At 40.0% G+C, this 10959-nt stretch overlaps 1 protein-coding gene across 1 annotated transcript; it reads left to right on the forward strand.

The window, feature by feature from the left end:
* Nucleotides 1–855: 855 nt before the first annotated feature.
* On the forward strand, nucleotides 856–3132 carry fam181b (family with sequence similarity 181 member B). The gene has a single exon (XM_028573939.1). The coding sequence runs from the start codon at nucleotides 1403–1405 to the stop codon at nucleotides 2357–2359; it is 957 nt and encodes a 318-aa protein (XP_028429740.1). The 5' UTR covers nucleotides 856–1402; the 3' UTR covers nucleotides 2360–3132.
* The last annotated feature ends 7827 nt before the right edge of the window (nucleotides 3133–10959 follow it).

Genomic DNA, 10959 nt, shown 5'->3' on the forward strand with positions numbered 1-10959 from the left:
GTGCGGTAGTAACAGCAAGTTACAAATTTTTATTGTATAGTCAAACTATGCCCAACTGTCCATTCACTTTGAAATTCAGTTGAAATTCCACTTAAACTGGGATAAGTGCTGGCAACATAGCAATCTGGCTCTTGGACACATCCTCCATTGTATTCACTGCTGGCCAAGAAACTTCCTGTAAATACGTTATTGTTTATAACAGAAGTTTCATACCCAGGATTTCTTAAGGTCAACATTTCTTCTGGCACACTGAGCCTGAACTGCACTTTATTCCCCTTTAATTTAACAGCTCCGGCAGCTTTTCTAGTTAAATCGACTGTTCATTATTGAGAGCCATTTTACGAAGGGGCTGTGAGGTGCAATTTAATGAATCTCTGGCACAAAGCTCCCTTTCACTGCCGGGCAAAGAATAGAGGCTATTTAGACCCTGTAGGGCTTTATGTCAAAGGCAGCCCATAATAGTTGTCAGGCCAGGGCAGACATTCCCACTGGCCTGGGAATGCACTAGAAATCAACTTTTGCCATGAGCAGATTAAGACACAAGCAAGCAGTTGGGAAGATTCTCCAAAATGGTGGCATCTGTTGGGGCACAAAGATTTTTCCCACAGAAAAGAAGCCTTTCTCGCTACTTTATAGCCGTGATTTGATAGTTGGGTATGTTTCAGTGCCTAAATGAACAGTAATTAGATTACAAGTTAACTTCTGTTTGATAATCCAGACAGGGAACTCCTAAGTAGGCATGGTGTATAAATGGTGGTTAAAATGTGTTGAAAAAAGCAAGCAGGAATCACATGAATAATGACATTTTTGTGGATATCTAACTTTAATAAAAACAAAAATGTTGTTTTAAATGTAATTTGTTGAATAACCATGTGTATAAAAACAGATTGTTGTTGTAATTCAATTAGAGAGATGACGGTGTAACAATTCTACCCAGCAGAAATACTGTACCCATCAGGATTTCCAAGACTTTTTCTGCTCACCGTTCAGCGCTCACAGTAATATCCTCCAGTTTCATGAAAGCGTTTTTGGTTCAGAGCACACACAAACAGTTAAACTAGAGGGGGAGAGTTCTGACAGAGGTTATTGTCTTCAACCCAGCAGGGAATTTCAGACAAATCCCTCTTAGATGCAGGTGGTCAGGCACAAGCAAAGAGTTAAGTCCTGCGGTCTCTTTGCCCCTCCTCTTTGATGTTCTGACATCATTAGTCCAGCCCCCTGAAAGATCCCCTCGCTTTCCTCAGAGCCCGTCACTTCTACTCTGGAATGTTTACAGGAACTTCATGAGCAGCATCAGGACCAAGTGTTTGTCAGAGGAAAAAAGACATGCTCTGAAGACATTTTTGGTTCAGGGATCACACAGGATGCCACAGGTGTATTAGCCGCTGGGCTCAACAGAGTAATGGCTGTTCAGACTGCAATCATGAACCCTCAGTTCATGAATTTCTGCTTCCCTTGTTCTGTGATGGAGTACGAGGTGGAGAAAAGTCTGGATGGGAGTCTCCTCGGTGAGGCAGAAAATGATGAGGACTACAAAGAGACCACTCGGGACTTGCTGAGCTTCATAGACTCGGCCTCCAGCAATATCAAGCTGGCTCTGGACAAGCCGGTGAAATCCAAGAGGAAAGTCAACCACCGGAAGTATCTACAGAAGCAGATCAAAAGGTGCACCGGCAATATAACCCCAGGAAATGTAGCAGAAGTCCCAGTTAAGAGACAGGGTTCCCCCCTGGCTCAGCCCTTGCAGAGCAAAACTCTACCTAAACGTGACGGGGTCCAGGCCAACTTACAGAGCAAGAGCTTGGCTGCTCTCTTCAGCCCTGTGAAGGATATAAGGGGTGAGAAAGCCAAGAAACCACCCCTGAGGCATCGTAATCTGCCCCCTTCTTTCTTCACCGAGCCGGCCAACTGCTCCAAAGTCAGCTCCACGTCTGGGATGACGCTGAAGGACCTGGAGCGGGGCAATCCTGAGGCGGCGGAGTTCTTCGAGCTCTTGGGGCCAGATTACAGCAACATGGTCAGCGACCAGGACCTTTATCAAAGTATGCCTGTCCGGGTGCAGCCAGAGATGGGAGGCCCTGATCCTGCTTCCTACGATGCTCACCATTTAGTTGGGGGTCTCCTCTACTCTGAGCCCTGGACTAGCTGCTCGGTACCCACTAAGAAAGTAGGGGAGAATCTACGAACAGGCCCAACCCAGCCCCCTGTTTACTGTCATTCTGAGGCTGCTTCCGGGTCCATAGAGGATAACGCACTGTGCACTTTGGCCTTCCCCAACTTCTTCACAGACTGCTCCATACCTCAGGTCACTTATGATTTAAGTGGCGGTTATAACAGAGCTAATTATTCATCTCTATGAGAAACAGACAATTCTGTTCTGGTAGACGTGCTGGTAAAAGAGATACAATTGCTGTGACAAATGTAACACTAGTCAGAGAGTTGGATATTACTGTATTATATTTGTTTATCTGTTGTGGAAGTAATATTGCAACTGGATTTACACTTTTTTTTCTCTCTATCATCCCCTCTCAACAACTCCATGTGTCACTTTCCCCCTGAGAGAAACAAGGAACTTGAAATGGTGTCTTTCAAAAAGGAATAGCCCAAAGCTTTTCAAGTAACTGGATATTGTGTACTTTTCAACATCGCAGTTTTCACTGACTACACTGTTCTGTTTAAAATGATCCACATGTGCATATGGTTTTCTTTATCTCAGGCAACATCTATTGACATTCTGAATGAAAATACATCTGATTTTGTGTAAGCTTCCATTTTGTCAGCAGAGTATGTGAGTCCGTTCCTTTGGATATGTCATTAATCTGGGACTTTGTTAATGAAGACATTTCATTCTAACACTTTCATTTTTTTCATACAAAAAGAAAGCATACAAGCTGCAGAATTAGTTGTTGGTTTAGTCCACTAATCATCAATTTTTGCTAGAAAATGATATCAGAGAACTGTTTGACGCAACATGCTGCAACAATCTCTCAGCGAGGCACTTTTTTGGTTCCTGTAAGTCACTGCTCTCTGTAGAGGGAGACACTCGTTCTGCTGAAATGATGATTACGACGACATGTGATGCTGTGTTTTGTTTTCCAATATTTTACAGCTCAGAAATGAGTTTTTTTCAGCTGGCAGATTTCCCACTTTGTTGGAAAAGCCTTATATGTATATAGCTATTGTAAGAGGACAAAATAAAGCTGGTCTTTATTACCGTGACAACAGTGTTGGTTTTTGTGTTCAGCGCCAATCTCGGATGTTGAGGTGTGATAATCAGAATACAAGAGGGCACAAAGCCAAAACACTGCATGCAATAAGGTGTACGTCTCTCAAATGCTTTGATGCCGTTTTGTACAGAGTTAAGCTGTGTCAAGTTATTTGCATGTAATAAAAAAAAATGGCAATATGTAAATGAATAAATATATATACATGTGGATAGAAACTCCTGTATGTCCTCAAGATAAGCAAACGGTTGAGTGTTTTAAATCTCATTTTAAATTGTTATTGATGCTTCCTTGACCTTATTTGCTATTATTTGTTAAAAGAGGTCTTGCCTGTGTCTGTTTTATTTAAGTGTTTTTACCATCTATCTGTAACTGTGAAGCACTTTGTAACCCCGGGTTTGAGAAGTGCTTTATAAATTAGATACATTATTAGAATGCAATCCGATGCAACTGTCTTGTAATGAGCTATGACATAGCTGAATCAACACACAAACAATAAAAATAAAAACAGAACACTTCAAGTAGTGTTTACTTGGCTGACGTGTTGCATTGTATTACATCATACGGGTGTTACAGCGTATTTCAATAATGTAATGTATAGAATTGACTAATATGTAGGCTATAGAAGTTGCTTGGAAAGAATATATACTGTAAATACAATGCTGATTGATAGGGGCAGTGGTGGCCTAAAGGTTAAAGAAGCAAGCTTGTAACCCCGGGAGGTCGCCAGTTCAATCCCCAGACCGACAGGATACAATCTGGGTGAAGGTGAAAGAGCAGCCCTCATCACCACCACTGAGGTGCCCTTGAGCAAGGCCCTTAACCTCCAACTGCTCCAGCGGAGCTGCTCAGTGGCCAGCAAATCAGACTGTGGTTGTACTGGGCAGCTTCCAGGTATGAATTTGGAACTGTGTGAATGTGACAGGTTGTTGTTGCAAATGAGAATTTGTTCTCAATCGACTTACCTGAATACATAAAGGTTAAATATAAAAAAAATCTATATCAACATGTTCTGTGTCTAATCCAATACATTGGAATTACAGTCTCATTTGTTTAGATGTTAGCCAAAGGAAGAAAAAAAACGATTTTATCGGTGTAGCACATTGGAGAAAGAATTCAGCGCTGCATGATTCATTTTACATTTCATCTGGGACTCCGAGCCGGCATGGTAAACACCACGTGCAACATAAACACCTCAAAGTGTTGTGAGATTAGAAAAATGTAAGTTCATGTAAATGTTAAACCTCTTAACATAATTACCCTTAATTAACTTCTCAGCGTTTCAACAAACACGTTCTTAATTTCCGCTAATGCGCAACGACAGAGGAAATGTGACATTCATTTCAATTAAATTCACACTTTTGGCTACCACAGCAGTCCACCGGCCCATTCGGTGGATAAATGTCTAAATATGGGTGCCGTGCTAATAATTGTTTAAGGAGTCAATCATTTCTTGCAGTTTTTACATAAAGTTGGCTGGGGATTTAAACCTGAAACTTCCCACAGTGTAACCTTCTCACCCACAGAGATCTCTCCCTGGAGATTTGAATACTGTGACTCTACTAAAAGTATACATTATTATCACCATCTGCTGGCTGGGGGAGGTTCATTCACCTTCTAACATGGAGGCAAACCTCATCATAGTGCAGACACTATGTCTCAATCTAAAGTGAATTCTCGAAATTAGGTGAAAACACTATTGTCACATTGTACGTGACTGGCCTAAGCATTACTAACTAAACCTGACTGAGCCAACAATAACATGTAGGGTGGCCTAAAGCCTATACACATTCCTTTTTTTATGGTGCCCTACAATACTAAGCTACTCTTTACATATTCATATACAGTGAGGAAAATAAGTATTTGAACACCCTGCTATTTTGCAAGTTCTCCCACTTGGAAATCATGGAGGGGTCTGAAATTGTCATCGTAGGTGCATGTCCACTGTGAGAGACATAATCTAAAAAAAAAATCCAGAAATCACAATATATGATTTTTTTAACTATTTATTTGTATGATACAGCTGCAAATAAGTATTTGAACACCTGTCTATCAGCTAGAATTCTGACCCTCAAAGACCTGTTAGTCTGCCTTTAAAATGTCCACCTCCACTCCATTTATTATCCTAAATTAGATGCACCTGTTTGAGGTCGTTAGCTGCATAAAGACACCTGTCCACCCCATACAATCAGTAAGAATCCAACTACTAACATGGCAAAGACCAAAGAGCTGTCCAAAGACACTAGTGACAAAATTGTACACCTCCACAAGGCTGGAAAGGGCTACGGGGAAATTGCCAAGCAGCTTGGTGAAAAAAGGTCCACTGTTGGAGCAATCATTAGAAAATGGAAGAAGCTAAACATGACTGTCAATCTCCCTTGGACTGGGGCTCCATGCAAGATCTCACCTCGTGGGGTCTCAATGATCCTAAGAAAGGTGAGAAATCAGCCCAGAACTACACGGGAGGAGCTGGTCAATGACCTGAAAAGAGCTGGGACCACCGTTTCCAAGGTCACTGTTGCTAATACACCAAGACGTCATGGTTTGAAATCATGCATGGCACGGAAGGTTCCCCTGCTTAAACCAGCACATGTCAAGGCCCGTCTTAAGTTTGCCAATGACCATTTGGATGATCCAGAGGAGTCATGGGAGAAAGTCATGTGGTCAGATGAGACCAAAATAGAACTTTTTGGTGATAATTCCACTAACCGTGTTTGGAGGAAGAAGAATGATGAGTACCATCCCAAGAACACCATCCCTACTGTGAAGCATGGGGGTGGTAGCATCATGCTTTGGGGGTGTTTTTCTGCACATGGGACAGGGTGACTGCACTGTATTAAGGAGAGGATGACCGGGCCCATGTATTGCGAGATTTTGGGGAACAACCTCCTTCCCTCAGTTAGAGCATTGAAGATGGGTCGAGGCTGGGTCTTCCAACATGACAATGACCTGAAGCACGCAGCCAGGATAACCAAGGAGTGGCTCTGTAAGAAGCATATCAAGGTTCTGGCGTGGCCTAGCCAGTCTCCAGACCTAAACCCAATAGAGAATCTTTGGAGGGAGCTCAAACTCTGTGTTTCTCAGCAACAGCCCAGAAACCTGACTGATCTAGAGAAGATCTGTGTGGAGGAGTGGGCCAAAATCCCTGCTGCAGTGTATGCAAACCTACTACAGGAAACGTTTGACCTCTGTAGTTGCAAACAAAGGCTACTGTACCAAATATTAACATTGATTTTCTCAGGTGTTCAAATACTTATTTGCAGCTGTATCATACAAATAAATAGTTAAAAAATCATATATTGGGATTTCTGTTTTTTTTTTTTTTTTTTTTTTTTAAATAGATTATGTCTCTCACAGTGGACATGCACCTACGATGACAATTTCAGACCCCTCCATGATTTCTAAGTGGGAGAACTTGCAAAATAGCAGGGTGTTCAAATACTTATTTTCTCATTTCTCACTGTAGCATCATGTTTTAATGTAAAATCCATAAGCCTACCTGTATCATATGTAAGTGTATCTTTAATGTTATTGAGTTTTTTTTTTTTTTTACATATAGGCTTATTTATCTTTACTAATAGTATGTTGAATTCATGTTAATGCATATTTCTTTAGACATATTTTAAGTTTGACTCTGAGGACCTGTTGAAGATCTCTGAACTGAACTAAACTACAATAAAATCAGCATGTTAGGGCCAGCAAACCTCAGTATTTTGTGTAAAAGCAATGAGTACATCCTGGTGGTTGTTATTGTTACAAATATTAGAGACATTCTGACATGACAATTACTTAAGTCTCTTTTAACAACACGGAGATACTTTTCCTGTGGTATCCAGCTGTTTCAGAATTGGCCAACTATACATTAGAAGAGAGTGTCAAATCAAGGAAAGTCATTACACGTACTCTTTATGATTTTTTTATTATATATTATATAATTATTTTATTATTCTATAAATAAAATACAACTATTTTAGCTTTATTTTTTTCCCACCAAGATTTAATTTCAATCAAGAAACAATATAATATGGCAGAGCACCACAAATATGTCTATGTAGTGCTGTATCCTGCAAGCAGTTGCACAACAAACACGCTAGATGGCAGTAATGTTCCATAGAAAGCCCAATGTCCACCACTCCCAACAAGACAAAAAGGCATTTGTATCTGATGTATGAGATTAAATATGAAATTGTAGCTTTGTGTGGTGAAACCTGAGTGCTTTTTCAGATGTTTTTCCATAAAATAAATCTGTCCTGAATTTAGTATGTTGGAAGGGAATGAATGCTTGTTAACTAAAATGTTTAATCTCTTTTTCAGAGGTGGTTCGAATGGATTTCCACTCACTAGATGCTTACTCCTGTAAGCGTGTTATATCATGATGTACATATTCATTGTAAAACATTCTATACTTTGAAGCTAATATTGTTGGCAAGGCTTTTTTTTATTATTTTTTTTACCTCCTACAAGCTGGCTTTGTTTGCAGATTGGTCAACACTACACTATGTCATACGCAGGACAAAACAATATCTGGCAATTTGCAATACAGCAAACTACACACACAGAAGGCATATTTCGATTTTCTGTCTCTGTTTCTGACACCGGCTGATACATTCAGATTAGACCCTACTGAGGGAGCCACAACTGTATCCTGCTTTGATTTATAGGACACTGGAGACGCAGTGTTTGTCAAAGCGATTAACAAGATCTGTGTTGGCGCAGACCTGAATAACAAGAGCCAGATATCTAAGTAAACTAGATAATATTCAGCAGATTTTCCCTGGCATGGTATGTGATGTCCTATAATGCCGAAAAAAAGATGTGTACACACAGATGATATAATGCGTTGTATATGCACACACATACAACAAATGGAGGAGCGTGGTAAAAATACAACCAGTGCTGAAATGAGCTCCACTGCAGAAAAGTTCTACAGTATATTCTAGAGTAGTTTGCTTCACAGTGCTACATTGGAAATTGAGTATCCATCCACACTTGCCCTCTCACTGACCTTTCACAGCTAGTCCTCATGTCTTGTTTACGCCACATGCACAGTGCCAGGTGATATCCACAAGCCTGTGAGCCTCTCACATGCCACCTTTGTCTCAAGTCAAAGAACCATTTTTGCACGTTTGTTTTATGGAGAGCAAATAAATACAGCGAGAGAAAGAATTCACATGCAGGCTATTGAAGCATGGCATTGCCATTATCTTCAATAAATTGCTTTGCAGGGAAAATTACACATCACAACAGGTTTGGCTTAATAAAATAAGCAGTGTTGCTCATGGTATCTGCTGATTATAGTTTATTTGATTGAAAAGATGAGACCAACGTTTGAAACTTGACTTTTCTTTTTGCATATTTACCGACATACAACTACAGATACATTGTATGTAGATTAGAGTGACAGTTTATTTCGATGATCTGGGGTTTGTGATTTATAATATTATATTTTGTGTGGCGCCCGGATAGCTCAGTTGGTTGATCAGGCGCCCATATGTAGAGGGTTTGACCTGCGGCCCTTTGCTGCATGTCATTCCCCCCTCTCTTTTTCCCTTTTATGTCTTCAGCTGTCCTGTCAAAATAAAGGTCTAAAATGCCCATAAAATAATCTTTAAAAAATAATATTATATTTTGTGCATGTAGTTATTGGGATGTGTGTATATATAATATTTAAGAAATTGTGAGTTTATGTTCACAGGAGTGAAATATTATTGTTATGTTATTCTGATTTTCATACTATATTTTGTATTGTTGTATATTGTTTCAACTAAGTTTAGATGGCCCAAAGTCTGAATGAATGTAAACTTGCCACTGAATTTATTTAGTATTCTTTCACAATAAACATCTTTTAAATATGTCACACCCTTGAGTCCGTCTGCATTCTATGGGTGGAATGTGTTTTATAATAACACAATATATCTGTCATAACCCAATATAAGCAGTTCACTTCACCTGTGCTTCAACATCCAAATAGTGCTTTTTTTTAATTATCAGCCCATACAGCAGTAGATGTATTCCTTTGGTTCTGATGTGTCCTTCCAAAGATTTCCAGTCGAAGTCTTCAGATAGGTCCTTTGTAAACACCAAATGAAACTTTACCGACTTTATGGCGGCGCTGGAGTGAAACGTGGTGCACGGAGCTCCCGAATAATTTTGTCTAAATAATCCTATCTAAAGGCTTTTCATTCGACGAAAGTACTTTCTTTAATACAACAATTTTGTTGCGCTTTGAACATCCTGATAAATATGCCGAATCCGAAGAAAACGGACAACAAGAAGGATGATGCTCAAGCTAACGTTAAGAGACTGCAGTTAGCGGACCCTCCGCCATGGTTTCATGCAGAAATGGAAAAGGGATTTCTCAGGATCCAGGAGTTAATCGATGGATGCCTGAGTAAATTCGCAGAAACCGTGGAGAAAATTAGCAATGACCTACAATCAACAAATCTGAAAATGGTGGAGGTGGTAACAAAGCAGATGGATATGGAAGAAGCATTAACAGGCCTCCACACGGATGTCGCGGATGTCAAGATATGCTGTTGACAGTGAAATCAAACAGTTGAAAGACAAAATTGATGAACTCGAAAATCAATCTCGCTGTCAGAATCTACGTCTGGTGGGTTTCCCTGAGGGAGTGGAAGGGAGAAACCCAGTAGACTTTATGAAGGAATGGCTGCCTAAGATTCTGGGGAAAGAGGACGAGACCTACGAAATTGAAAGAGCTCATCGCACTTTGCAACGACGACCAGCAGAAAATGGCAAGCCACGAGCTATTGTGATTCGTCTACTTCGGTATGGTGACACGCTTAAGATTCTCAATGCGGCAAGAGAAAAGGGCAAGCTCACTTATGGCAACTCTACCGTCATGATATTTCGTGACATGTCATCGACATTGTTCAGAAAGCGACAAGAATTCAGCGCACTCAAAAGACATCTACGCAATAACAACGTCACTTATGTTATGCTTCATCCCGCGACGTTGAGGATTCATCTGCCGGAGGGACAAAGATCCTTCAACTCCAAAGCATCAGCAGAGACTTTTCTTCGACAACACCATCCACATTTGATTGCCAGATAAGACACTAGCTAATGACGTCTCGAAGCATTCCAGGGATCCCCACACTAAACTCTACTAAAGTAATCACCCAAAAACTGTAAGAATAACTGTAAAGTTACTAAAGCCACAGGGGTGAGTGGATTTATTTATTTATTTATTTTTTTCAATGAACATTAACGGAACTCTGGTGAGTAAGCCTATTTATAAAAAAAAATAAAAAACTGTTCAAGGAGAACGTGGTTTTATTTATATTTTGGACATTGAGTAGCTTCGTTACGGTTTACCAAAATATGTGAATTTCTGGACTCAAGGATTGTTTAAAATAAGTTATTTATTTGTTTGCTGGAAAGTACATAATTTAAGTTTAACATTTGATAGGTTTGACATTACATCTAACGTTACTTGGGAGTTAGGATGGATAAAGAAGAGGAGGTCAAGTCCGACTGTATGTTGCGGTGCACAATCAGTCATGGGGGTTTAAAGTTTCACACTTCGTTTGGGGAAGTGGTGGGAGTAATGGGGAGATGGACAGAACACATGTTTCAGTTATTTTATTTATGTGTGGGGTAGAGATCAGTTCCGTAAAATCTAAATGCAAATATAACAAATAATTTGTGGTTAACGTCAAATACATTAAAATACATGTATGTTACTTGGAATGTCAATGGGTTAAATCAAAGA

Source organism: Perca flavescens, chromosome 3 (genome assembly GCF_004354835.1).
Source record: "Perca flavescens isolate YP-PL-M2 chromosome 3, PFLA_1.0, whole genome shotgun sequence".
NCBI lineage: Eukaryota > Metazoa > Chordata > Actinopteri > Perciformes > Percidae > Perca > Perca flavescens.

Excerpts from the sequence above, each read along its gene's own strand:
- fam181b (XM_028573939.1), top strand. The coding sequence starts at position 1,403 with ATGGCTGTTCAGACTGCAATCATGAACCCTCAGTTCATGAATTTCTGC.